This window comes from Aspergillus neoniger (genome assembly GCF_003184625.1).
Source record: "Aspergillus neoniger CBS 115656 unplaced genomic scaffold BO87scaffold_22, whole genome shotgun sequence".
Classification (NCBI taxonomy): domain Eukaryota; kingdom Fungi; phylum Ascomycota; class Eurotiomycetes; order Eurotiales; family Aspergillaceae; genus Aspergillus; species Aspergillus neoniger.
The window spans coordinates 444,860-471,207 of NW_020291150.1; the positions used below are offsets into that span (position 1 = coordinate 444,860).

General features: G+C 50.0%; 9 protein-coding genes and 1 non-coding gene across 10 annotated transcripts; 7 read left to right on the forward strand and 3 right to left on the reverse strand.

The window, feature by feature from the left end:
- Positions 1 to 2,711: 2,711 nt before the first annotated feature.
- Positions 2,712 to 4,687, forward strand: BO87DRAFT_439820 (uncharacterized protein; the record flags this gene model as incomplete). The annotated part of the gene is made up of 2 exons (XM_025627941.1): positions 2,712 to 3,327; positions 3,388 to 4,687. 2 exons carry the CDS (start codon positions 2,712 to 2,714, stop codon positions 4,203 to 4,205), a joined length of 1,434 nt encoding a protein of 477 aa, XP_025478352.1. The 3' UTR covers positions 4,206 to 4,687.
- A 490-nt stretch (positions 4,688 to 5,177) lies between these two features.
- BO87DRAFT_417140 (SulP family inorganic anion transporter) lies at positions 5,178 to 7,829 on the forward strand. Its single transcript, XM_025626794.1, has 4 exons — positions 5,178 to 5,599; positions 5,664 to 6,293; positions 6,367 to 6,883; positions 6,949 to 7,829. The coding sequence occupies exons 1-4, from the start codon at positions 5,250 to 5,252 to the stop codon at positions 7,645 to 7,647; spliced, it is 2,196 nt and encodes a 731-aa protein (XP_025478353.1). The 5' UTR covers positions 5,178 to 5,249; the 3' UTR covers positions 7,648 to 7,829.
- A 43-nt stretch (positions 7,830 to 7,872) lies between these two features.
- BO87DRAFT_311737 (uncharacterized protein) lies at positions 7,873 to 10,963 on the reverse strand (the record flags this gene model as incomplete). The annotated part of the gene is made up of 6 exons (XM_025619559.1): positions 7,873 to 8,653; positions 8,729 to 9,051; positions 9,261 to 9,262; positions 9,577 to 10,172; positions 10,234 to 10,730; positions 10,799 to 10,963. The coding sequence occupies 6 exons, from the start codon at positions 10,961 to 10,963 to the stop codon at positions 7,873 to 7,875; spliced, it is 2,364 nt and encodes a 787-aa protein (XP_025478354.1).
- A 995-nt stretch (positions 10,964 to 11,958) lies between these two features.
- Positions 11,959 to 12,029, reverse strand: BO87DRAFT_t165. Its single transcript has one exon. It is a non-coding gene; the product is annotated as a tRNA-Gly (tRNA).
- A 2,581-nt stretch (positions 12,030 to 14,610) lies between these two features.
- BO87DRAFT_377939 (slipin family protein) lies at positions 14,611 to 16,211 on the forward strand. Its single transcript, XM_025623681.1, has 4 exons — positions 14,611 to 14,962; positions 15,034 to 15,151; positions 15,211 to 15,703; positions 15,758 to 16,211. The coding sequence occupies exons 1-4, from the start codon at positions 14,770 to 14,772 to the stop codon at positions 15,986 to 15,988; spliced, it is 1,035 nt and encodes a 344-aa protein (XP_025478355.1). The 5' UTR covers positions 14,611 to 14,769; the 3' UTR covers positions 15,989 to 16,211.
- Positions 16,212 to 16,464: 253 nt separating this feature from the next.
- Positions 16,465 to 17,959, forward strand: BO87DRAFT_377941 (uncharacterized protein). Its single transcript, XM_025623682.1, has one exon. It carries the CDS (start codon positions 16,584 to 16,586, stop codon positions 17,628 to 17,630), a length of 1,047 nt encoding a protein of 348 aa, XP_025478356.1. The 5' UTR covers positions 16,465 to 16,583; the 3' UTR covers positions 17,631 to 17,959.
- Positions 17,960 to 18,480: 521 nt separating this feature from the next.
- BO87DRAFT_100480 (uncharacterized protein) lies at positions 18,481 to 18,920 on the forward strand. The gene has a single exon (XM_025617785.1). The coding sequence runs from the start codon at positions 18,558 to 18,560 to the stop codon at positions 18,780 to 18,782; it is 225 nt and encodes a 74-aa protein (XP_025478357.1). The 5' UTR covers positions 18,481 to 18,557; the 3' UTR covers positions 18,783 to 18,920.
- On the forward strand, positions 18,921 to 21,340 carry BO87DRAFT_100481 (glycosyltransferase domain-containing protein). The gene is made up of 2 exons (XM_025617786.1): positions 18,921 to 19,244; positions 19,309 to 21,340. The coding sequence occupies exons 1-2, from the start codon at positions 19,059 to 19,061 to the stop codon at positions 20,947 to 20,949; spliced, it is 1,827 nt and encodes a 608-aa protein (XP_025478358.1). The 5' UTR covers positions 18,921 to 19,058; the 3' UTR covers positions 20,950 to 21,340.
- A 10-nt stretch (positions 21,341 to 21,350) lies between these two features.
- On the reverse strand, positions 21,351 to 23,442 carry BO87DRAFT_417146 (uncharacterized protein). The gene is made up of 3 exons (XM_025626795.1): positions 22,732 to 23,442; positions 22,266 to 22,418; positions 21,351 to 22,073 (listed from the first exon to the last, which is right to left on the reverse strand). Exons 1-3 carry the CDS (start codon positions 23,203 to 23,205, stop codon positions 21,498 to 21,500), a joined length of 1,203 nt encoding a protein of 400 aa, XP_025478359.1. The 5' UTR covers positions 23,206 to 23,442; the 3' UTR covers positions 21,351 to 21,497.
- A 1,170-nt stretch (positions 23,443 to 24,612) lies between these two features.
- On the forward strand, positions 24,613 to 26,342 carry BO87DRAFT_398315 (cellobiose dehydrogenase; the record flags this gene model as incomplete). Its single annotated transcript, XM_025625367.1, has 2 exons — positions 24,613 to 26,157; positions 26,235 to 26,342. The coding sequence occupies 2 exons, from the start codon at positions 24,613 to 24,615 to the stop codon at positions 26,340 to 26,342; spliced, it is 1,653 nt and encodes a 550-aa protein (XP_025478360.1).
- Positions 26,343 to 26,348: the final 6 nt, after the last annotated feature.

A 26,348-nucleotide genomic window follows, 5' to 3' on the forward strand; every position in this document is an offset into this window, starting at 1 on the left:
ACAAGGTGGCCTCGAGATAATACCGGCGTAAGAGTGCCCGAAAGGATGTGAGGGAGTTGTGAGGTTGGAATGAAGACTGCCACTATTGGGGATCACAAAGCACAATTCGAAAAACCCACTTTCGGCCTCGCGGTTGAGTCATCACGTGCAGGGCTCGCAAGTTTCACCGCCCGGCAAAATGCGATAATGCATTGATAGGCCTATCCGTCTCCGCAGCCTTAGGCTCTAGTATTGTCCCGACAAGACTAAAAGTAGTTCTACCGCTGAAATATTCAACACCCTTTGATCCAGATCTGATGGAATTTACAGCGGACCTTGAGCCCCGGTCATTAGTATCAAGCAACTGAGTTTTCATCTCTATAAGCACATCTAAAGAATAGCTTCTGAATTCTTGGAAGATCTGCAGCACAAACCTCCCTCCAAGACCAGCGCTACGAGATGCTTTCTATTTGTATACAGAATATCTGCTTGAACCTCTCAAAATGAACCCATCCATTCCTGTCAAGCAGCTTAGACTAGGGGTTTCTACGGAATAGTGGATATTGGCACGAGCTTAAAATTTGTAGCTCTTCTTATTGACCAGACATATCATGCTGGGATAGGAGGAGTACTTGCATAAAATGAAGTATTGCGCAAAATGCTACTCAAATATCCCGTGCTATCTGAACTTTGCTTACATAGACTCAGCACTGAAGTTTGCTATTGATGAAAGCCATGGTTTTAGGAGGAAGACAGCATATGCTGAAGCAAACCAGTATGGAGGTGATCCCTGCTTCCACCCCCAAGCTGAAAAAGAAATGGAAGTAAGATAGGTCAGCTTACAGATTGATGTCACACTGTGAAACATATCACTAGAGTGTTCAATGAAAATGGTTCGTGAGATTTCAGAGATGCCTAAGCATGAACCTTATGGTTGATTAGTATATCTATTTCATCAAACCCAAACGGCATAGCTAAGGCCATACCCCAGTAAAGATAGTCGTCTCAGAGAACAATGTCTAGATGTCTTCATGATTTCCTACCGTAGCACAGATAACATCAAAGTTCTGATGCCGGTTCTACCAGCATGCCTTGGCGGGTGACCATCTTGAAGTTCACCTAATGGTTAAAGCAAGCGATTACCTCTATCAATTGACAAGATAACATATCAAAAAGTATGGCAGGGGATCTTCTTAGAAAGAAAATATCCACACTTCCTATCAGAGATCAACGATAGACGTGCAGCCAGTCGTTGGATTTGGATTGATACACCAGAAGCTGGACTTTTAGCTCAACTTCGAGATTCTGAAAGCATCGAGATAGGGGACTTTGAAAAGAATCAGCAGCCAATAGCCTTATCTGCCACTACAACTCTTTACGAAGCCAAGAAAACTGTTCATCTGACCCTGTCCAACAGGCATACCCAGACCCCGAACATTAGGCTGGGGGCAAACCGTTCATGACCAGCCGCATAAGTTGGGCAGGGTACCTAAGTACTATTAGACCAGATCAAACACTAGTGACAGAGTCTGCCATATTTTGGGGTAAATAAGGCCACTTGGGAAGCAGAGGAGACATACGAGAAGAATCAGTGAAAGTCGTAGATGATTTTAAGCACCCAGATGACTCAGATGCAAGACTTAGTATTCTTCAAAGATTGTGTTCGCGCGGTAGCCGCAGCAGAACCTTAGTGCTGGGACTATGGTGTAACCTAGGTTATGTTCTGTATAGGGCCATGTGCAATGGCATTGGTGGCTGTGAAGCTTCATGACCCATAGAAATGCCAGGATATGTGGATGGCATAGGTGTGGATCTACATTCACGACACGGTGGTTTGCTTTGCAGAAAAAGCCTGACGCTAAACAATATATATCCAATCAATTTCTTCATCGGCTCTGGACAGTTGGCCTGGACTATATACTATGTAAAGATGGGTTGATTTCTGATGCTCTTGACAGCATTGCATGAATACTGATGAGTTATTAGTGCCCAATAAGTATCTGATTCTTGGAATAGATTACTTCATGATTTGGTGATCAGAAGCTTCGAATAGCTTATTCGCTTGTTCTGTTTGTTCACTAGCCATTGATCAAAGATGGTCTATTCGGAGAAAGTTTAAATAAATCTTACTAGACTCCCTGACACGACGGTTTTACTCAACATAGCATGTTCTCGCGGGATATCAGTAAGCCCCATTGGTCTTTGTAGAAGCACCCGACACGTAAAGGAGAATCAACTCGAGGCAAGTTGCACAGCCATCTTTCGTAACCGTAAGCCTGGATCCAGGGCAATACCAGGCTGAGTTTCAGCTACAGCAGGGAAGGTGTTTATGAGGCTCTGCCGCAACAATTTCACTGTGTATTCAGGCTTGACCAGGAAGTTTGATAGAAGTGTACTTGGGCAGTTTTAAGAGGTAGTACAGGCTTCAACCAGGCATCCTCATAGCCTTGAACGCCTTTAAACCTACCCCTGCCACCTCCTCCTGCCATGCTGCAGGTGGAGTTTTTCATTCTTCATTATAATCTTCATTTCGTGTTTCCTTATTGACAGCCAGTTTTGCCTGAAATTTGTGACGCGAGTGTACCCTCAGTAGCAAGAAACAGCAGCTAAATAATCGTTCAACCTGGACTTCGATATGCACTAGCGGGGCATGGCCCTTTACTGTACCTTCTCGGTCGTCTGGCGTTCATAGCCTCCAACATCATTGATCAGTACTCTCCCCACTTACCGCAATGGCCATCTTATCACGCCCTACACTTCTACTACTCTGGACTGCATCCAGCTTTGTCTTCGCCCAGAACGTCGCCACGGGAATCCAAGCAACAGAACGGGTGGGATGGGTCGCTAATGAGACGACCCGAAGCACTTCTCAGATTATCTTCTGTTGCGTATCTATCTTCCTTGTCTGCTCCTGGGAATGTGTACACCTGAATGTACCAAGCATCGAAGAGAGCGAAGCAGGCTGGTATATGTACAGTGGCTGGCTGTATTACTGGCCCACGGCTCCTCTCCGACGACTTTGGTACCGGAGATTGGGATGGGTGGCTTTGATTGCCATTGCCCCGGAGATCGGAGTGGCAGTAGCCTTCGAAGAGCTAATGGAGGCTAGGAAAACCTTTAGGAGATATAAGCATCTTGGTTTCACCATGCCCCACGCTTTTTATGCCTGTATGGGTGGGTACCGGGTGGCCATTCCCCGAACCTTTCTCAATCAGGATGGTGACACTCGGGATGGTCCAGCGTTGATGGCCGGGACTGTACAGGGAGACAACGAGAATCATCAAATTTTAGTGAAAGATACTATGGTCGAAAGGATGTTATATTATAGCCCTCAGCTGACCACCCTAGGTGAGAAACCAATACTTAACTGATTCGGAATCCGGGACACTTAGCTCACACCAATTGCAGAGATACTAGATGAACTAGGAATCTTTCCGGCCACTGAGGAAGCTTGCTTACAGGACCGAGGCCTTCCTCTAATGAAGGAGGAAGACATTCATAATGTTTCGACATCAGATGCTGTTATCAAGGGGTTTGCTTGTCTTCAATGCGTATGGCTTATCAGTTTGGACATCACGCGTGCGGCTGCGGGTCTGCCCATCAGTGAGCTTGAGCTGATGACACTGGCCTTTATTTTCTGTGCGCTGATAATGTACGGCTTGTGGTGGTATAAGCCGTTCGGAGTCCAACGTGCCACCCTTATACTCCCTTCCAACCAGGAAAAAGCAAGTATTGTGCAAGATAGGCTGGGTCCACCGGGCGCTGAGGGGAGAAGTCAGGGAATAGGTACTGTGGTTGAAACCTGGCTGGATTTGCCTCGTTGCTTCTTATTTGATCCTTTCGACTGGAAAAGAAGCGAGTATGATGAGCCAAGATCCATAATCTGCAACCTCACCTCTCTGGTATTCTCTGGTTTCCATCTTGTTGCCTGGAACTGGGAATTCCCATCAGACATGACCCGCATGCTCTGGCGCATCTTTAGTCTGACTGCAACAGGAGCCCCCTTGGTCCTGATGAGTATTTCAGGAATCTTGCTTGTTTACTATGCGACGGGCTCCAGGGTGAGATATAGGGCGGCTCTGAAGGTGGTGATGTATGGGATGAGTATCATCTATACCATCTCACGAGTCGGCTTGATTATTTTGGTCTTTTATTGTTTTTCTTCGATGCCGGCCGCTGTCTACAAGACAGAGCAATGGTGTCATTTCTTTCCCCATTTTGCTTAACATAGTATCGAGAAAGATAGATTCAGACAACCAGCTCCATTCAAATCGAGACATTGACTAAGGCATAAGTCCAGCTTCATAGAGGTCCTCTTATCTCATTTGCCCGATGGCCGCTATTGTACAAAGTAGTTGTAGTCCACTGGGATCATCGGGCTGGATGGTCCGTGCTACAGGCCCACCAATCAGTTAGTAAGCGAAACCCCAAGATTGGCCAAATTCATCATCATTTGCAGAACAACTCATCTTCGAGGGACTGAGCATATTGTAGCGCACTCATCTGGCGTGGCCTGAATCTACTCCGTACACTAGTGGTCAATTACCAGAACGTGATTTGGGATGGTGGTGGCCATTGTCTTCAAGAGCCTGGTGTTTAGGAGGGTACTCCGTAGAACAACGACCCTCTGGGTAAAAGGCAACCAATTGTGTAAGCATTATATGCAGATTGCTTGTGTAACATTCTCAGTTGGATGCCCAATTACCCCAATGTCTGGCACTACTACCTTCTGAACCAGTTGTGGATTATTCAAATCAATTACAGACAGAGGGCATCATCACATACCGGAATGGGATAAAGGGAGAACAAAGAAAGTTATGTAAGCCATGAGTGGGTTGTTCTCCAGTTTTAGTATGTTTATCTTCAGGGTCCGAACGTCATCGACGCCTGTCTCAACTTTCTGCCAGATCGGAGAGAGACAGAGAGAGAGAGAGAGCTTGCAGGGCAAAACTCTGCCCGTGCATCAGCCTTACAAAATAAAATATCTTGGTATTTTAAAACTTTCAGTTCCACCGCCAATCAGGGCCTGCTTGCCTCGTCCGAAAACTTACGATTCCGCTAACGATGGACTTATCTTAGCCAACAGCCACCGCTCCTTGCGCTAGCAATCGTGTCTCGCAAATCGCTCAACCACAACTGTGCTTCCTTTTTTCCCCCATCTTACCTCGCCGCTGAAGTCGCCATTCCTTATGGCGTTTTCTGCGACATTATAGCGTGCATTGTCTGTTTGATTCGATCGTGCTTTTCACCCCGGGTTTCTCCGAATCAACATGACGGATCTCAATCCGCAGGGCGGACACTTCGAACACCGCTCTTTGCGGGACTGGCTTGCGGGCTTCTTCCGAGCACCTCTGTCAAACAGCTCCGCAGATCCTCCGCCTGAACGGGTTCCCGAGACCTTAGAACCGAACGATAGAACTCGCTTGTTGAAATTGGCCGATGGTCAAGGAGGTCCCGCATACGGTACGAGGGATGGTTTGTCGACGCCGCAGGTTGACGGTGGACCTGAAGGACATATTCGGAATGGGAATGGAAACCCAACATTTGTACAAGGACCGGAGAACCTGCCTCCGAGGACTGGGTCAGGTCTGGCGTGGCCTGTGAAGAACCATAAGACGATGTAGGTTTGGAATATACAGTCTCTCGGCTTTGGATTCAGGACGAAACAACTGATTGAGATACAGGTACCTCTCATACTACATCCCGTTCTTCAACTGGATCACACAATATCGCTGGTCTTTCCTCCGAGGCGACTTGATCGCAGCCTTGACAATCGCATCAATCTACATTCCCATGGCGCTATCTTTGGCTTCAAACCTCGCCCACGCGCCAGCTATCAACGGCCTGTACTCATTCGTTTTCATGCCACTGCTCTATGCAATCCTGGGAAGCAGTCCTCTGCTCGTTGTTGGTCCGGAAGCAGCTGGGTCACTATTGACGGGAACAATTGTCAAAACTAGCGTTAAACAAGGCCACTCGCAGGAGGACGATGAGGCCGCAAGCGCAATGGTCGTAGGCATAGCCACTGCCATGGCAGGAGCCATGATACTAGTCGCTGGACTTACCAGGCTGGGTTTCCTGGATAATGTGCTCAGTCGACCTTTTCTGAGAGGTTTCATCACTGCCATTGGCTTTGTCATCTTTGTTGACCAACTCATCCCTGAGGTTGGATTGGCGGACCTGGCTAAAGAGGCCGGCGTCAGCCATGGCAGCACAGTGCAGAAGCTTGTTTTCTTCGCTCAGAATATCAAGAACTGTCATGGTCTTACAGCTGCTGTATCCTTCGGTAGCTTTGCAATTATCATGCTTTTTCGGTATGTACCACACCCCCACCGAGGGCCATAAAGGAGATGCATCATTACTGACCCTGTGCCCCACCTACCTCAGAACGATCAAAAAAGCACTCGAACCACGATACCCTCAGGTCGTCTACTTTCCTGACCGTATCCTTGTTGTGATCCTCTCGGCCATCCTGACCTGGCGTCTTGGATGGTACGAGCAGGGGCTGGAAGTTCTAGGCTCAGTCCAGAACACGGCCACTGGGCTCTTCGCATTCAGGTGGCCCTTCCAACTCAAACATCTGAAGCACGTACGCACTGCTATGAGCACCTCCTTCATCATTGCTATTCTTGGCTTCTTCGAGTCCTCAGTTGCTGCCAAGGGCCTCGGGGAGAGACGAGACGGTGTCCAAGGCATGTCTGTCAGTGCAAACAGGGAGATGGTTGCTCTGGGCGTTGCAAATGTGGTTGGGGGCTGCTTTATGGCTCTCCCTGCCTTTGGCGGATACGGACGGAGCAAAGTCAACGCTTCTACGGGAGCACGCTCTCCTATGAGCAGCATATTCCTCAGTGTTATCACTTTCATTGTTATTATGGTGCTCTTGCCATATTTATACTATCTTCCTGTGAGTTTTTTTTTTTCCAATCCCCGAGTATTACTGGGTAAGACATGTGCTGATATCCACCACAGAAAGCTGTACTATGCTCTACGATATCGGTCGTCGCATACAGTCTTATAGAGGAATGTCCCCACGACGTCGCCTTCTTCATCCGGCTGCGTGGTTGGACAGAGCTTGCATTGATGCTTCTCATCTTCGTCTCCACTATATTCTACTCGCTGGAGCTGGGTATCGCGCTTGGCATTGGGCTCTCAATTCTGATACTGATCCGTCACTCCACCCAGCCTCGCATCCAGATTCTCGGGAAAATAGCCGGGACATCCGACCAATACGACAACGCCGAAATGCACTCAGAGAACGTGGAGCTCATTGACGGCGCCCTTGTTGTTAAGATTCCCGAGCCGCTCACCTTCGCCAACACTGGCGATCTCAAGAATCGCTTGCGCCGTCTAGAGTTCTATGGCTCCAATCGCGCACATCCGTCCCTCCCACGATTGCGGCCCCCAGAGTCGAATAAGAACGTCATCTTTGACGTTCACGGTGTCACGAGCATCGATGGCTCCGGTACGCAGGTCCTCTCCGAGATTGTGAATGATTACATCAATCTCGGAGTAAGTGTCTATTTCTGTCGCCTTTCGAATCGCAGCGTTTTCCGCATGTTCGAAAGAAGCGGCATAGTCGACCGATGCGGAGGCATGTCTCATTTTGTCCCTGGAGTAGATGAGGCGCTTCGGCTCGCTGAATCCGAAGGCCGTGCATCGGAACCTTGAAGGTTTAATTCCAAGTGAAGCCCGGCGCTTCTCTCATATAGGTGTGCTACCTGGTCATGATCCGAACCTGTAAACGATTCACGACATTGCACGATACAAGACAGACGTTTAGAATGTATATTCCCAGCATCCGTTAGATATGTTGTTGGTAGCATTTGAAATCAGAATCATCAGCGGTTTTCTTCGATATTCGCTTGTCTATGCAGGTTCCGTAGTTCTGATGTATCAGGGTTTGTGGTTATCCTCCTCGCTCATCTCAGCTCTGCGCAATATATCGGAAAGCAACACCTCGCAAGCACGTAATGCAAGATGATTGTTCCGACCAGCAGTGGTATCCGAATCGCCGTTGTCGCCAGCTGGTGTCGATGCAACCAGCTTTAGCTTCCCATCTCCACCGAGCACGAACCCCCCACAAGCGATCCGCGACAGGCGCACATGATCTTGTCCCTTGAGGGTGGGCTCCGCATTCCCACCGCTCAAATCAAACTTCATCGCCAAATGCTCCTCCAGGTACGCACTAAGCACGGCCAGAACGTCCGACTCACTTCCATCACCGTTATTCCCAGCACCAAGGAACCCGCTCAACGACTCTCGTGGAACTGTAATATTCAAAGTACGCAAATCCGGCGCAGCAAGGGCGGGGAACGATAGCGTGAGGTGAAGCTCTTTGACAATCTCGACTGCGTTCAAAGACCCGGATCCATCTTCGGAGGTCAATGTGTTTATGTATGTGTTCAAGGCTGTGCCTATAAGTCGCGAGGGAAGACGAAGCGGAGAACAGTACGTGTCGAAGGTCGAAGAGAGAAAGGAGACGAAAGTTTGTCGAAGAGGAGCAGGAAAGCGGGTTAGAAGGAGCGGTAGATGGGTAGCATGTGTTTGAGTCTGAGAGCGAGTTCGGGTGCGAGGTTTCGAAACGGTTTCGGTCTGGATTGCAGGGAGAGAGGACAAGCTAAGAAGAGCTGCTTTGTATGTTGCGTTCTCGTACTCCAGCTTCACGAGGATTCCACTTCCCTGTTGGGAGGGCGTATGTGAGGCTGGGGCTGAGCGTTGAGTCCGCGCGCGGGATCGAGGTCCGTTCGACGCCTGAGATCCATTGTCAGGGTCGCGTTCGTGTTCAATGTCTGAGAATGAGAGACTGGGTATGGGTTCCCAGGTGCAGGATTGCAGCGCGCCGGTTCGGGAGAGGGTGTCGTCGTCGGTTGTGGGCAGTGGACCGGTGGATTGGAGGGCAATCGGGAAGGAGGCTGCGGTTACTTGATCGCGTAGTCGGGTCGCGTAGAACTTCAGAGCCGCGGGGTTGTTGACAAGGCTGTCAAAGTCTCTTCCGTGGTGGAGGGGGGAGAGACGGTGGAGTGTCCATGAGGTGTTTAGTAGGCTTGTTTGCGTCATTGTGGTGTCGTGAGGCTGGTTGGAGGTGTTTGATGCATGCGAAGGGATGGTATATCACATTTATCACATATGGTGTTAGTATAGCACAATTGGAAGAGATGCTCCCTTGGAGCTTGTCGATCAGTAAATGATGCGGCAGCTATTTACTTAGTCGGGAGAGCAGAATGCCCGCGGCCGCGACTATCTCTCTAATCGATGCATCTTATCAAACAAACAATACAAACATCTCACTCCCAGAAAGGAGCCTAGGGCATAGGGCTAGCTTACATGGGACTGAGGAATGCATTCTTGTTACAGATTGATGGACCGATACCAAGGTAATAGAAATCTCCATTCATTTGTAGTAGCCGCTGCTAATATTGTTATGTCAAAAGAGTAACACCCAAACGAGCAAAGAGCTCATGCCATGAAGATGGATATATTCTTCGCCATGGAGTACACCAAAACCCCTATGAAACGCCTCGCCTTGTGAATGCAAAGAATGCAATGCTTGCTAAACCGACAGAATGCATTATGCACGCCATCCATCTGGAATTCGACAGTCTTGGCAGCTGAATAGGACAGGCAACCCTGTCCAAACCATGACGCGCTCTGCATGATGCGGCGCCGCCTTTCTTAAAGCCAATTCCTCCTTCACAACATCGAACCAGACATCTTCCACGGAACCATGCAAATGCACGTTCGGGGCATTCTGGAAGACCAACATGTTGATGTCGTCCTTTTCATTTAGGGTGATATCGTTATGAAAATTGTGCATGAAGTCCTTTCGCTGCATCCGCTGATTGCCGCCATCTCCGATTTCAGCGGAGAAGTACTCCACTATTCGGAGGAATGGCGACACTGTAAGCAAGGATCCAATCCAACTGTCATCCGAAACTGTAGGCTCATCCGGTGGTACAGTATACCGCAAGTATGAGACTAGAAGTTGCATGCAGTGATGCGTGGCTATGAGGGTAGGGGTGTCAGTAAAAGGAGGTGATCTGATTATCTTTACTTGCAAGTCCCGGTACATGGCTCTACGGATGTGTGGGGGTACAGGAACTGGCAAGCGTCCAGCTTCCCAGTCACGCAGAAGAACATTAGTCTGCTCTCGCCTGGCAAGAGCATAGGTCTCAAGGAAGTATAGAGTATAATACCTGTATGAGAGGAATGCGTTAGAGATGCACTGAAGAGGACGACTGAGAGGCCAATACTTACATGAGCGGAGCGAGATGAAACCATAAGCGCGCAGTCGTCCTTTGCACGAAGACGCCGCGCTCGGCTTTGGAGGTAAACATGGATTTCATGAACGCCGGTTCGCTGTGCACAAACCGATCCATAACACGGTCCGCGAGGTAGCAGCAAAGTCTTGTACAAAGCGTCTGCCGGCGACGCAGGCCGGATATATACTTGAAAGTGTATATGTGGCCACCCTTGGCGCTCTTCGCCGGTGGAAACAAATCGGATAGCAACACTGCATCATCCTCCGGATTCCGAGTATATGTCCTTTCGCTATCTATCGGGGAGGGGAGTGTTCCATGGCGACGTTGACGGAGGTATTGCCGGGTGATCCATTGCTCCTGCGAGTTAAGCAGTAGATAGAAAGATTTGCAGACAAGCTTTAATGGCAGAAAATCCGTGACACCGCAGTGGGCGAATATCTTGATCTGAATCTCGACTGGGAGGAGATCCCAGGGGGAAGACGTCGGAACTAGCTCCACACTATAAATGTACAACACGTAGGTTAGCGATGGACATGCTTTACGCTTTGAGCATAGAACACGGGATGCGATGAGGGGCACACGACGTACACTGACGAGGACACTGATGATGAGCCTGCAGCATGCTTGGACAGATTATTCTTCTTGGCATCCGACTTCCTTCCTCTGTAATTGATGACAGCGCGCGCCTTCTTTGCCTGTAGCACCAAGTTGTGGAACGAACTCATCGTCAATCTCCAAAAGGCATGGGGAGACCAGCTCCGGCTTGAGGAACAGGAGGGAAATGCTTGTCACCATGCAAATCCCCTGGTCAGTCTTCTCGTCGATCGATTTTAAGGGATTCTCCGCTTGCGCCTTTTCGGGTTCAGGGTAGATGACTAAGCAGGGCTGAGCAATTGTTGCTATTTTAGAAGAAACTGCAAGCATTGAAAGGTCAGATGCGGGGTTCCTGAAATGCCCAGAATAATTGGTTGTGTACAATGGCAAAGACAAAGGGGCGGCCGTCAAAAATGGAGCAATAGTAGTGGGAGGAAGGAGGAGTGTGCTCATCTGAAACCGAATCGGGGCTATCAGTCTGCTAATTTGCGGCTGGCTTTGCTCTCATTCTGTTTTTAATGACATTGAGCTTCTGATGTATTACACTAGGTACGAAACCTTCTAAAGCTTCCATATTTCAAGCACGCGCCAGTTTACTACGGAATGAAGTAGAATGACTAAAGTATCTGGTGAAAGTTGTGTCACGCCAATTTTGATACATTCGTTTCAATGGGGACTGCAGAACTCGACCTTACGTCATCTTAAAACAGGGGTACTCCATTCTGTACCTGCTGGATTGGTTGAAGTGCGTACCCCGGGGCCCAGGCCATAGTGGCCTTAGGCCTGGATTCGCGACATTGTGCGACATGTCACTAATCGAAACGCCCCAGAGGGCTTTGAGTATTGACGCCAAAGAACTGGCGAGACCATGAACTTGAAAAAAATGCAAAAGGGAGACATTTGCCCAATTCTCTTTTCTCTACGTCAATAGTGAAGCTTCCATTGTATCTTATGAGATCTAAATGAGTTATGACGTCTACCCAAGTCAGGCGAACGCCCCTGTCTTGAAAAGGTGACCTCTAGAAACAAAAATCACATGATAGACCAACAAAGAAAGATGAGACAAACAACCTAAAGGTAATTAGAAAGAAAGTGGCGGGGAAAAAAAAAAGATGAAAAAAAGATGTGCATCATCCGTGAATCGAACACGGGCCTCATCGATGGCAACGATGAATTCTACCACTAGACCAATGATGCTGTTGTATGATAACGGCTTCCAATTTTGAGTCTATCAATAGCTGTCGCAGCTATATGTGTATCTTCTGCTGTACACCATAGTAAGACGTTGGAAAAGTCGCCTTTGTCCTAACAATTGATAGCTACACTTGTGTAAACTACACAGTAAACAAGAACATGCATTATGCATGATCTGGTGCAAGCCATCGGGGCTTCCTATCTTCCGAAGAAGCGCCAACATTCAAGGACCCGCTCTTACCAATGGGCAATTACATTGTAAGTTGAATGATTATCACTGACGCAATATGTCAATTTCGTAGGAGAGAAGGATGAGTCCGCATACTGGACCCTGAGCCGAAACTCGGGCTCAGCGTGTCTACACCAATTTCCTGTTGTGGTAATGTTAACACTCCAACGGAAGTATGCGCGCCGACGGAGGTATGCAAATGACCCACCGGCTAATTTGAGGGTCCCTGGCGGAATTGCCTGATTTATCTGTGATTGACAGGCATACTTGCTGTGTAGATAGTAGTACAGTAGTCACCACGCTTGAAGTTGTTGTTGTCCTTTACATAACGACAACAGCCTATGAATGAGATACTCTCATCCTGACCCTACAGTAGTTCCTATGAGCTATTTATGGGTGGCCGGGTGGTGTAGTGGTAGTCATCCTGCATGACACTCCTACAGGTATCTGACAGAGGTTTCTCTGGTCGATGCTTAAGTAGATAGTGTGGTAGGTTTGATTCCCATGACTGTTGGATACTGACCATGCGAAAGAAGAGGTTTGTTAATTAGATATATGCCCAGTGCCCGGGAGGAGGGTAAGTATAATCAAATAATTTAGGGAGACTACAAACAGCTTGATCCTTATATATATCATCTCCCTTCGCTGTCTATATACTGAGTATGGTGAGAATTTTGTAGATTTCTATCTCTCTGAGGGGTTATTCTTCATAATCTTCACACACATACATAGATCAGCCTACAAAACTGGGAAGGATAGGATTATAGTCCTATACTAGAACGTACATGAAGACATACCGCCCGTATCTAGTTAGATAACTGCGCGCGCGTTTTACGGAAGGAGTCTCTCTTCTTCTGCTTGTTTGCAACTCAACAAGAGCACCCTGGCCGTGCTGAGTTCGAGTATAAGTTCCTCTGTCTCTCTATGAGCTACTTATCTTATGAATCAGGTGTAAGAGATGATTCTCGGAAGTATGGTAACATGGTGATTGGCCTTCCTATCGATCGCCCAGTGCCGGGTCAGTTGAGCCTTGGCCCACAATATGCAAAGGAAGCACTGCCTCAGTGCGCCCGATTACTTGGCGCTAAATACGTGGTGGGGGGCCGTGAGCCCTTATTCTGCCCATAAGAGCCTCACTGTAGATCGACGTAGGTGCCAAAAAATTGTCACAAGCTCTTTGTCTATCGGATCTTTTATGCCGAGCAGAAGTATAGCGCAAGTAGGGCCCATACTATATTTTTTGGGTTAAGAGTGATGTTGTCATCCCCTGTGTAACGGTAAGCACCACCATTGTATTTGGGGTGATTGCACAGCACAAACCTAATCCTTCGCCCGCTGATCTCAACACGAGATCGCCGACCGAAGTGTCGGAGAGGGCTGTGAGCTTTAGAGCCATGGGTCAACCCGGCGGGATATTGGTCACTAGAAAACAAGCTGGAAAGACCGAAAAGCTCACGTGGATGTTGACAGGACGGTACTACGATGCCGGGGCAACGACAGGGAGAGAAAGGTATGCTTGCCAGGTGATCAAAGCACATTGAATTTGATTGAGTGGTCCCATCCATATGCTGCCCTATGGTGCTAGTAACCCCAATCCTCAGTATGGTTGGTGGAAGGAACTTGTGTGGTTCGCCTGCTTGCCGCATAGCCGTCTTCGTCTTCTAGAATGATGTAATTTGCATGATTAGCAGCGTAGCGTCGAAATATCAGAGGTGAGTTCCAATTCTTAGCGCGTTTAGTACTTCCTCTCTGGCACGCGCCTTTCGGCCTCGGGCACAGTCTAAGACATTGGCGCAGATTGGTCCGTCATTGACCGTAAGCGTGGCAGAGTCTGGGATAAGTGAGAGAATCAGGAGTATCCTCAGCGACAAGACTGCACTATATGGACGGATTGGGGCCTTCTAAGTTGCTCAGCCTTGGGAGGCGGAGTAAGAGCAGAGCTCCTGAATGGTTCCAACAACAAGTAGTAAATTTACAGCTGGCGGGCGGGAAGCCTCAGGGATCAAGGACACGAGGCGTCCAGAAGGAATGGGCTAAGAAGAGGGTCCAACTTAGGAACCAAGCAGCCAAGACGCCCCCAAAAAGGTCCCATAGGACCAAAACTAGCGACCCACAGCCACCGCTGCGGAGAACATGTGAGTTGAGTTCACAGTAGATGTAGGATGTGAGTAGTTCATTGTGTTAGTTACCCTACGGGAAGCCTACCGTCAAGTGGTTGAGTTGTGAAACTAAGGTTGCAGCTGGTCGGTGGTATTTAATTCCCCTCACTCCCCTCTTCCGATGTCATATTTCTAAATCTCTCTCAATCAGTTCATCATTCCGACTGCTAGTTTTTATCAATATTTGCCGTTGCAGCTGCGAACCCTTCCCAGCGCACCCTGTTTATCTCTCTCGTTGGCTTCAAATAATTGCTATTCCGTTCCCCTACGAGCTTAGGTTACCGTCCTAGTCCGATTACCGCTACACACTGTACACTACTCTACGACCTGCAATTTCTCCTACCAGTAACTGAAAATGTCAGCCGAAAGAAGCGCAGATGTTAACGGCAAGGCGCCAGTCCAGCAACCTACTAACCCTGCCCGCGCACCTGGTGCGGGTCTGGTTAATGTGCAACCAGCTCGCTTGGACGATCTGCAACCCAAGTATGCGCAGCAAATCCAGCACGGTGAAGATAACCCCGATGCGCACGGATGGTATGCTTCATTCAGTAAGTTTTGGCCTTATCCTATATTACACTGTCAAAGCGCTTTTGGCCTAACGGACCTTTGTCGCTATCAGTTCACGGGCTTGGTGAATGTCTTGGTTGCCTGGGTGCCATTCCATGCTGTTTCTGCTGCCCCAACCCCTTCAAACCAGTCGCGCAGGGTGAAGTCGGCCTGATCACGAGATTTGGAAGGTTCGTGAACCCCCACGACGATCACTCTAGAATATATGTCCTGATTGATGTTCTTCCAGATTCGAACGTTCCGTCGATCCCGGTCTGGTCAAAGTGAACCCACTGAGCGAGCATCTTACAGCGGTGGATGTTAAGATTCAGATCGTCGAAGTGCCCCGTCAGAGCTGCATGACCAAGGACAATGTCAACCTGAACCTCAGTTCCGTGATCTACTACCAGATCGTTTCTCCCCACAAAGCCGCATTTGGTATTTCCAATGTCCGTCAGGCACTGGTGGAGCGTACTCAGACTACACTGCGTCATGTCATCGGCGCAAGAGTTCTGCAGGACGTTATTGAACGCCGTGAAGAGATCGCTCAGTCGACTTCAGAGATAATCGAGGACGTTGCTGGTGGATGGGGTGTCCAGGTTGAGTCCATGCTCATCAAAGACATCATCTTTAGCGAAGACTTGCAGGACTCTCTTTCTATGGCTGCGCAGTCGAAGCGTATCGGTGAAAGTAAGGTTATTGCTGCTCGTGCTGAGGTCGAGTCGGCCAAATTGATGCGTCAGGTACATATTCCATTTCATCAAAGTACTCGACATGAGCTAACTCTCCATCTTTAGGCCGCTGATATCTTGTCTTCTGCACCTGCGATGCAAATCCGCTATCTCGAGGCGATGCAAGCCATGGCCAAGACAGCCAACAGCAAAGTCATCTTTTTGCCGGCAATGAACCAGACTGTGCAACAACAAATGGCTGCGGCAGAGAATGCTGGCGAAGGCCCTAGTCGATACCAACAGCCTGATGATGGATTCCAGCGTGCAATGAATGCGCGCGTGGTCGAAGACATCTAGGTGCGGTGTGCCACATGATTTGATGGCTTGATAGCGCTGGAGAGGACCATTGCCTGGTTTCTGATGAGAATATGCTAATGACGCTGAACAATATCTATGTATTTGGAGACACCACAAGGCCGGATAGCCTTGTGTCTTTCCACTCACTTGTTCCCCATTTTTGCTTGGGGTCCTATCTGGCTTTGACGATACCCACATTCTTTTGTTACATGCTTGTGTATTAAACGGGACGATTCTGCCTCTAATTCAATAATAACATTACCTTGTGATTTCCCTTCGTAATCAAAAGAGACTAATGTGAAGGTATTGGTTTATTTGACCATCAATAGCTGTGTGTTTCTGCTCAGTCGCTTTGAGCAATATATGCATCTATTGCGGCAGATAAGCAATTTATACTGCCGAGGGCGGTGTGCCTGGCTTCATGTCAGCAGCAGTAGCCGAAAGTCGTAGACAAGCATGACCTTGTTGCTAGCTATCTGACGAATCACTGCATTGTGCCTTGACCTTTACGGTGGGCTGTCGATTTATGAAATAGCGCTGGAACAGGGCGTAATTGCCCATCCACCCCCCGATCAAGAAGACTGTTGTCGAAACAATGGCTCCTTCGCCGACTCCCAGTCCGGCTCCTACAGCTGCGAAAGTACCAAGCTCACGCCCGTCACTCGAGATGACACCCGACTTCACTGACCAGTCCTTTGATCCTGCCGAGTACCTCAACAATGCTCTTCCTGCGCTGACGCTGGCGTCATCTCAAACGAACCTCTCGCGGGGTCCTGCGGGGGCCTCTTCCCTGCCCGAACTGTCTACACAAGTCCAGACCGTCCTTTCACAAATAAACGCGCAGAATGCTCGACATTCCACGGCCCTTACACAACTTACCGATGAGATTCTACGAAGCGGAGGTCGATTAGCTTATGAAGTTGAATTGCTGCGTGGAGAGACTATTGGACTTTCGGACACGTTGACGGACGCACTACGGAGTGACATTGAGAGATTTGTCCCGGGCGCTGCGGACAATGACAAGATCGCCGGGGCGGAGGAATCGGAAGATACTGGAGAACAGGGAGAGCCAGCGGTGACAATCACAGTGCAGGACCCTGAATATATCACCAAGCTACGGACGTTGAACCAAGTCCGGGCACGACTGGAAGAAGTGGTGCAGACCTTCGGAGATGCCATGGAATGGCCCCTCCCGCCATCGGAGACGTCTATAACATCATCATTTATTTCGGTGTCGGCGCCGGAACCGGGGCCTGAGAGCCACAGTCGCGAGGAGAAGGGCCAAGAGGTGGCTAAGAAGCTGCGAAAGGAAGTAACGGAGCTTTTGGATAGCAACGGTGGCGGGCAGGAGGGGATTGAAGCTGCCTCGCGACGTGTTGAGTCGCTACGTACATTGGCACTTGTCTGGAAGGGCACTGCGGAGGAGAAGGCCCGGACCCGGTTCGTAGACAGCCTGGCTAAGATCGTGGAGGACCGTCGCAAGGCCCTAGACAATCAGGGCCGATCCGACCAGTCCCAGCAGCCGTCCGGATCGTCTACGAAGGGACCAACAACGGGTCATCGGCGGCAAGAAAGCGAAGGCCCGGGGGGTGGCATCTTCCGCAATTTGCAACGGCTGCGAGAAGAGATATACCTGGAATGAGCCATTGCTCTTCGAAATGTCTATATTGTTGTATTGTTGATTTGTTCTGGGCCATTGATTGCATTATGGCGGGCGTTGGCATTGTACATAAGGATTGCGAGTGTGCTTCTGTGTGTCTACTACTATAGTACCGTGCGCTTTTCCTCAGCCCCGGGAAATTATTTGATAGGCGGGCTTTTCCCATTAGGATTCGGGAGTAGCTAACCGGCTCAACGGGCCTGGGGTTCATGCAGTTCATACTACCGTCTATCAGACGCCCTCGGAACGACAAAGTGGCTAGTCGAAGCGCCTGCTTCGTAATCGTCTGTTCTATTCATGCAATCCAAAGCCGTAGATGGAGCACGATTTGAGACGGCACTCGTCCGGGCTGCATGGCTTGTTATGGTCGGGGGAATCTAGGTCCAAAGTAGAATGGGCAATGTGGAGTCATGCATAGGGAGACGTCAGTTCACAACGTAGGCCGAACATAGGGCCGGCGATGGACTAATGAGCAAGCAATCTGAAACCACCATCCGATTCATGCCAAGAACTGGGAGGGCACGGGCAGTATGGGATGTGCAGTCTCGATGACGCGGCCAGATCCAACGAGGGCGTTTCCCGCTGAGTAACCGACTTTCGTGGGCTGAGGCGAACAACTTCACTATGGAGGAGATGCACCTGAGGGTGGGATCAGTAGATCCCACAAGGAGATAAGCTTTCATGGCCCGGCTAAAGACCGACAAAGTACTGCAGAGCAGGGGAAGAAAATAAAAAGGAAAAAGAAACAAAGATGCGGTGGGACATTAACGGGTGCAGGGTGCGATACTCGCACATCGCAATACCGACGGAGGCCAGGGCCGGGAACCAAAGGGGAAAAGCGAGGAGTCCGTAATTCATGATCCATCCAGTCGATTGAAATCCGCAGGAAAGAAAGAGGAGGGCAGGCCAATGACCGGACAGCTACTTTCCCCCAGTCCCTGGCCCGGTTCCACACGCCGACGTAAATCCTCACCCAAATCGGTCACTTTTCTGTTGCTGAAGTGGTCTCCCGCCCGAGTCGACCTTGAACTACTTTCCCTCCTCCTCTTCGCGTTTTGTGTCCGCGTGGCATGGATCTCTTCCCCGACACTGGCTTCTTCTTCTTCTTCATCTTGTTGCTGTCGTCACCATTGACTGTTGTCCTTTCTGCCTCAGCATGGCGCCTAGCAACCCCATTGATTTCTCTTAATCCGATATCCCCCCGTCAGCTTCGCTGCTCTTTCTGATCGCATGTCCCGCTCGCAGGAATGCTTATCGTTGGGAAGACCTTCTTCTATATTTGGCTAAACCCAGCGGTTCTTGTCTACTGAGCACGATCTGACGTTCAGTCGGATCGTCCGTCCACCGCTGCTGAGCAGCGGTACTCTAATCTAGTGTCCAAGCAAAGTTTCCACTTCCACTGCTTTCAGGATGTCATTCCAGGGCATCCTAGACGGCCCATGGGCCGATCATTATCACACGGCGCGCTCGTCAATGACGATGCTATGGCAGCAAGAGTTCCATCCTCGCCGTCTCAGAGCTCGTCCCGTTAGAACGCTGATGATCCTGGCCGCCACATGCTTCTTCACGCTGCTGTTGTTGTCGCGATCTAGTCAAGTATGTTGATTATGTGATTTACTGTCTCAATGAAGTGGTACTGACGAAGTGCCTCTTTTCCTAGCCACATGTTAGCTACTGGTTGAGATACCCATCATATCCCCCCTCCCGTGAGCGCCCCGAAGACTTGCCGATTGTCTTCACTTCCCCGGGTCATGTTTTGCACCGAAATGATAGTCTTCCGCATAATCTGCAAAAGTCAACTCCGTCTTTCCACCTTCTTATACCTGCATCGCAAAAGTCCGCCTCACTCTGTCGCACATTGACGTCGTCGATGATACTGAACTACCCACCGCCCACATTGATTAGCTATGGCAAGTCGCCTCCAACGGGGCACACAGATTACGCTGCCATGGTGGACCGCATAGCCGGCATATACAATTATCTGGCGTATAACCCACAAATAAAGGATGAAGATCTCGTCCTTATTGTTGATTCCCAGGACGTGTTTTTCCAGTTACCCCCTGAGGTCCTGATTCAGAGGTTCCAAAATCTACTCAGGGAGAACAATGAAAAATTGCTCCGAAAATATGGTACCGTGACTGTTGACAGGCCGTACCGTACAGGCTCGCAGGAAACGATACAGAAATACTCTCAGAGAGTTTTGTTTGCAGCGAGCAAAGAATGTTTCCCCGGGCTCACCCTAGATGCAGGGTGTGTGACAGTCCCAGAGTCTAGCCTCCCCCCGGACGCTTATGGGTGGAAGACGGATATCCACCCACAAGGACATCTGAATCGGCCGCGCTGGCTCAAGCCTGGCGCGGTTGTTGGTCAGGCAGCTGATCTCAAGTTGATATACGCCGAGGTTCTGCGGTTCGTGCATCAACACCGCAATGCACGGGGAGATTACCTAGCTATGACGCAAATGTTTGGTCGACAGGAATATGTGCGGGAGCTTGAGAGGCGGGATTCTGCGAATGGATTCATGGAATGGCTCTACACACTTATAGGCATCTCTGATGCTTCCAATATCACAGGAGCTACCCAACCGCGCCTCGAGTCTGGCACCCGCTATGAGTATGGCATTGGAGTCGACTATGAATCCCGTCTGTTTTTCAACATGCGCAATGCCAAGATGGATGTCGAATGGCTTCACTACAATAATGTCACCAAGACTTCGGCAGTGCAGATGCAGCATGGCGTCCCCAGAGAAAAACGCCTCTTGATACCTTCGGATATCACACCTGAGAGCCTCGGTAATCCATTCATCCAGCTCAAATTTGGCAAGGATGATTGGCTGAACCCGCCTTTCAATGAGACGCTCGACAAACTTCCGAATCCGCGCAACCATACTTGGCATAACCTCCCCTTGATGACCAACATTCACTCGGCATCTGTACCGGCCCTGTTGCATGTCGATGGGGATCATTCTGTCCTCGACAAGTGGTGGTCAGAGATGTGGTATCAACCATGGGCTCGTGCCCTTCTCCGCAAGTACATGCGCACCCCGAATGGGTTCGACGCCGCCCAATCTTCCCTCTTGGGAGGACAAGAATGGTGGGACATGCGCGGTGGCAGGGGAGGTCTCTGGACCGACAAAGGTGAATGGCTGGCCTACACTGAGGTTTGTGGAAGCTATGACAAAGAGCTGTTCGATGATGATTTCGGTCCCTTTGGCAAAGAAAGTGGCGAAGACGCCGACGAGCCGGTTTACAACCGATTCGGAAACGTCATCAAGGGCAAAGAAAAGCCAGGCATCTGGTGATCTATCTCCAAGACTGGTTCTTGAGAGATAATTACTGCCTGCCGATTCACCTTTGGTGACATGGCTGGCGTGGGCCTTACTATTTATCCACAAATGTGGTCCATTGTTCATTCTGCTTATTTCATTATACTGTGAAGCTGCAAACCGCAGCCAGAACTTGCCATCAGTTATGACCGTGCATATCTACATGGTGTTTGGGGTTCATGAATTATCGATTTTGAGCGAAGAGGATCTGATGTGATGCTTTTGCATATGTGCTTGGCCTTACCCTCCTTGCTTTGCTGGTTTCATCGCAGTCAGGCGTAAGGGCTAATTGTTTCTATTGTATGATATTCCTTCTTGAGTCGGGATGCCGGAGAGTATCCACGGGATACTTCATTATATACCAGGGTCTGTATAGAATAGATAGAATATGCTACAATTCGTTAGTACTATCACATGCAACGTAATAATCCACATAAAAGAACTACCACGTTTAGTAGTCAGTAGTCAGTAGCCATAGTATCATGGTATATATAGTAGTAGTACCGTCCGCACCAAAGAAAAATCTATACCTCCTCATCCATCCCCTCCCCCTCCGGTCCCTTCATCCCCGACCCCAACGTCTCCCGAATAATCGCCAAAACATTATTCACATCGTCATTACTCAATCTCTCCTCGCGCTCCTCAATAACCGTATCCAACAGCGCCAACGCCCCGTAATCTTCTTCTGGTATTTCCCCTTCCCCTCCCTGTGCTTCCTCGGCCCCATCCACCTCCATCATCCCATTCGTATCCTCTCCACCATTGACTTGCTGTTCCGCATTCTCATCATATTCTTCTTGTTCTTCCCATTCTCCTTCACCCGCCTCTTCACCATCCTCTCCTTCCGTCGCGGGTGCATGTAACCCCACCCCCAGATTCACGATCATCAGCACCTCAGCCTTGGTGAGCCCGTAGGGCTGTAACCTGGTGACGAGCTCCCGAAGCGCATGGTCGAGCGGCGTGGGGGCGTTGATCTGGGATGGTGGAATGGCTGTTGTTGTGGTGGACTGTGCCTGAGCTTGTATTTGGGCGGGGGTGAGGTGCGTGTATTTGGGGTAGTTGAGGAGATGGGGGGAGAGTCGGGTGACGTAGTTGTGAATCTAATAATGATTTGATCAAGTGTCAGCTTTTCTGGTTTGTGCATGTGCTGCAAGAAAGAGTGTGTACTCCGCAGCTGGGTGGTGCGTAGCTGGGGACCGTCTAAAGAGCCCGGCAATGCATTCAACCACGCATAGCTACTCGACAGAGAAACACATAGGGTGTGGATATCAATTCAATAAAGGGATGCGCACCTCCTTAACAACGGTATTGTGGTCTCGTAGATCCGGACTGGGAACCCAGTTTCTGGAGTTCGGCGGCGGGTTCGGTGGTCGCCGTGGTGGGTTGGCCGTTAAATAGGCCAGGACCTCTATGTTGGTGAGGGTGGCGGATTGGGGATCGACGATCTGTGTTTCACTACTTAGTATGATACTCTATGAGAAGGGCTATTGGATCAAAGATTACCCTCATTGTGATGGTCTAATTGTGTAGATTGGGGTGATATTGGCCGATTGATAGGTGGATAATGCGACGCGGGAAAAAAAGTGCTGGAAATGCGGGGCGGAGAAGGAATTGGGCTGATTCTGCCGGGTAATGAGGGGAGGGCGGTGAGAGGAGTTTTGCATACTGTATGTAGTAGTAAAGAGTGATACTGGTGCAATCTATTAAGTCTCTTGAATGAGGTAAGGATTAGAACTAGGTGAACCAAATGCCTCACACCATGTACATGCTCTTCTCCACTGGTCTTGGTTGAACATTTCGACAAGCCTCAAACGCGTACTTATTGCCCCAGTCCATCGCTTCTTTCTCTAGTGATTTGATGTCAACTCCATGTAGCACACCCATCTGCTCCTGTAGATCCCTTAACACATCCAGTAGCCACGTCCGGCATGTTCTGTTTTCGCTGTCGTTCAGATGTCCGTCGTAGTTTCGGCAGACACGGTCTAAAGTCCCCTGCGCTGAGGTAGTGGACGGTATGGTTGCAATCTGAATCAGACCCACAAGGAGGAAGGCCTTGAGGATGCCGGTCCCTGATTCGGGGCCATGTCCGGGAATCCAACCGTTGCCTTCGTTGGTGATATGGTACTTGATGCCGCTGTTGATGCGGTGGTAGTAGAGCGCCCAGTGGTAGTCGTTGGGCTTAGGAGGATCATCACGAATGAAGAGCGCAATGTAGAGCGCGTTGGGATCCATTTTGGGATTTAGAGTAGTATAGAAAGCACTCCGGAGATCAAACTGGATTGGGATAGGATGGATTACACCGGATCCATGATGCTATAGAAGTGGACATACCATATGCAGGGGGTTAGCGGCTGGCTTGCTGCAGACACCTGCACGTGCCTGCAGGCAGTAAATGCAATGCAACCACTTCACCTCTTATCTATATTCATCAACGCACTCAGATGGCACCACCACTATCTTGAATTGAGGTGCTGGATGCACATGAGAGTTGACTGCTTTCTCAACTATGATCTATCGAATATTGGCGGTTAAACCTTCACATTCAGATTAAGCTGAAACTAGGCTGGGTGAGTATGCACGAGATAAGGGGGAAAAGCTTAGCCAGACCAGCATGTTGTTCTTGCAGGATCCGGACTACTGGCTAGCTTGTTTAACATAAAGTCGCCGGCACTAATGCTAGGGCTGACTGCATCGACACTACAGAGCTGACTGCAAGTACAGACGTCCAGATAAGCTAGACAGGGAAAAAAGTCAATCGGTAGACTTGAATCATGAGAGTCCTGTGCCTGTCCACCATCCCTGTCGTCCGGCCTGTGTCGCGTGCTCGACGACCACTGCTATATTGATCAATTCCGTACGGCCCGATGCAAGCGAGCCATGAACCCTGAACCAACTTCTAGAACAGAGATGTCTACCGAGTTGGCGAGTGGGACGGCGAGACCCGGCATGGACGGTGAATAATCATTTGTCAACCCTCACTCATCTGTTTTCGCCTATTCAACCGCCAAGTTTTTCAACCGAATTTAATTAAGATATCCACTTCCATATTGTGCACCAAAGGCTCTCATATCCACTCTCCCCTAGAAACCTAGCTTTGTCAGGCTTTTGAAATCCGTCGTCTTCGCGCTAGAGGCGGCTGGCGCTTTCACGGGGCCCACTGAACCCAAAGTTCGGTTGCCAATGATAAGGCAATGTCGCCGCTGGTTGTCTTCGCCTACCCACCTCATCGGTTCACCTGTGCAATAATGGCATCTACAACGATCAGATAACAGCAAATGAGGAAACGATCGTCATCGGGAGGCGGTCCACTGAAACGAGAATATTCTTCGACATACAGACTCAGGCGACAGAACCTGAGTAATTGAGGGACCTGGGTAGTGGGACTTGCGAGTACATCGGAGGGATTTGGTACGGAGCTAGCGGAAAAGAGCCAATTTGGCTACTCTTATGACATGATCGGGTTCATTTTCCTGAGGAGCTAGCAAGTTATTGACTAAGCGGAAACGAAGAAGGCAACTTGGTGCGTGCCAAAAAGCGTTTCTCCGGGACCTTCGCGGACCCTATGGAAATATAAAGGGACCTGCCCGTTTCACCATGACTGGATGAGAATCTCTATCCTCACCCAAAATCATTCTCACCATGAAATCCTTCCTGCTTGCAGGCCTCATTGCCACTGGCTCTGCTCTTGGGGCCGTGGCCTCTCCCCGTGTCCACGCATCGCCGAAGGGTAGTTCGTATGACTACATCATCGTGGGTGGTGGACCGTCTGGTATCATCACTGCCGAACGCTTGATCGAGGCCAACAAGACCGTGTTGCTCTTGGAGAGAGGTTATGGACCTACCGTGGCTACTGGATCCAATGAAACCCTCGTCTGGAACAAGACCTTGACTGCGGTTGACCTGCCTGGACTGTCTGCTGACATTGGTGCCCTGCCTCAGTGGGAGGAATACCTCTGCTCTGATGTCGCCGGTTATGCTGGGTGTGTGCTGGGTGGTGGTGTGACCTTGAACTACATGGTCTTCGTTCACCCGCCGGACCGTGACTTTAACGATAAGTGGCCCAAGGGATGGAAATGGGACGACGTGAAGCCTGCTGCAGACAGGCTCTATGAGCGCAACCCCGGAACCATCTTGCCCTCCGCCGATGGCAAGCGCTACGACCAGGGTCTCTACACCGTCCTCTCCAACTTCTTCAACAAGATCGGCTGGAAGTCCGTTGACATGATTGCCGAGCCCAACGAGAAGCACGAGGTCTACAGCTACCCTGCCTGGAACATCAAGGACCAGATGCGTGCTGGTCCCGTCCGCACCTACCTGCCCTTGGCTGAGAAGAGCAAGAACTTCAACCTCCGTCTCGGCACCAAGGTGCTTCGCCTCCTGCGCGCCGGCAGCCAAGTGACTGGTGTGGAGGTCGAGAACTCTTTCGGCCGCCGGGAGAACATCACTCTGGGCTCCAACGGAAGGGTCGTCCTCTCTGCCGGTGCTCTCTCCACTCCTCGTATCCTCTTCAACTCCGGCATCGGACCCAGCTCTCAGATTGAGATCGCCCAGCAGAGCGGCGTGATCGTCCCCCCCAAGAAGGACTGGATCAACCTTCCCGTCGGTATCGGTGCTAAGGACCACCCTATCTTCTCTATCATCTTGAAGACCAACGGCACCAGCTATGGCCTTCCCGACTACGACGCCATCGTGAACGGCTCCGATGTCTCTGACATTAGCCTCTACGCCCAGGGCAGCGGTCTCCTCACCGAAGGAAAGCACCGCATGATCTTCTTCACCTCCAACGTCGTCGACGGCCAGAAGCGTTACTACCAGGGCTCTTGTGCTCCCTCCGGCACCAACGAAGTCACCATTACCGCCTACATGACCCACGGTCTCACCTCTTCCGGTGTGCTCGGCCTGGACACTGATGGCTCCACCGTCTGGGACAAGTCTCCCTACCTCACGACTGCCGGTGATCGCGCTGCCGCCACTGCTTTCCTCCAGCAGATCGTCGGAGAATTGACCGCCCCCTCTACCGGATTCCAGCTGGAGACTTACACCAACGTCTCCGCCATCCTAGGAAGCGTCAGCCCTGGTATGCACTACACCACCTCGGCCAAGATTGGCACGGACGATGGCCGCTACAACAACGGCACCTCGGTCGTTGATCTCAACACCAAGGTCTATGGCACTGACAACCTGGTATGTACACCCCCATCCCCACTGCTGCCTTGCTCCGCACTGTTGAGACCCATCTTGCTAACTTGTATCTTGTACAGTTCATCGTCGATGGCAGTATCCACCCTGACCTTCCTACCGGTAACATCCAGGCTACTATCATGGTTGTTGCCGAGGCGGCTGTTGCTAAGATCCTTGCTCTGCACTGATCTTGC

Coding starts and splice junctions, on each gene's coding strand:
- BO87DRAFT_417140 (XM_025626794.1), top strand. CDS start 5,250: ATGACGGATCTCAATCCGCAGGGCGGACACTTCGAACACCGCTCTTTG. Junction 5,600..5,663: donor GTGAAGAACCATAAGACGAT/GTAGGTTTGGAA, acceptor ATTGAGATACAG/GTACCTCTCATACTACATCC. Junction 6,294..6,366: donor GCAATTATCATGCTTTTTCG/GTATGTACCACA, acceptor CACCTACCTCAG/AACGATCAAAAAAGCACTCG.
- BO87DRAFT_377939 (XM_025623681.1), top strand. CDS start 14,770: ATGTCAGCCGAAAGAAGCGCAGATGTTAACGGCAAGGCGCCAGTCCAG. Junction 15,152..15,210: donor CTGATCACGAGATTTGGAAG/GTTCGTGAACCC, acceptor ATGTTCTTCCAG/ATTCGAACGTTCCGTCGATC. Junction 15,704..15,757: donor CGGCCAAATTGATGCGTCAG/GTACATATTCCA, acceptor CTCCATCTTTAG/GCCGCTGATATCTTGTCTTC.
- BO87DRAFT_377941 (XM_025623682.1), top strand. CDS start 16,584: ATGGCTCCTTCGCCGACTCCCAGTCCGGCTCCTACAGCTGCGAAAGTA.
- BO87DRAFT_100480 (XM_025617785.1), top strand. CDS start 18,558: ATGACCGGACAGCTACTTTCCCCCAGTCCCTGGCCCGGTTCCACACGC.
- BO87DRAFT_100481 (XM_025617786.1), top strand. CDS start 19,059: ATGTCATTCCAGGGCATCCTAGACGGCCCATGGGCCGATCATTATCAC. Junction 19,245..19,308: donor TGTTGTCGCGATCTAGTCAA/GTATGTTGATTA, acceptor CTCTTTTCCTAG/CCACATGTTAGCTACTGGTT.
- BO87DRAFT_417146 (XM_025626795.1), bottom strand. CDS start 23,205: ATGGATCCCAACGCGCTCTACATTGCGCTCTTCATTCGTGATGATCCT. Junction 22,419..22,731: donor TGGAGAAGAGCATGTACATG/GTGTGAGGCATT, acceptor AGTGAAACACAG/ATCGTCGATCCCCAATCCGC. Junction 22,074..22,265: donor ACAATACCGTTGTTAAGGAG/GTGCGCATCCCT, acceptor AATCATTATTAG/ATTCACAACTACGTCACCCG.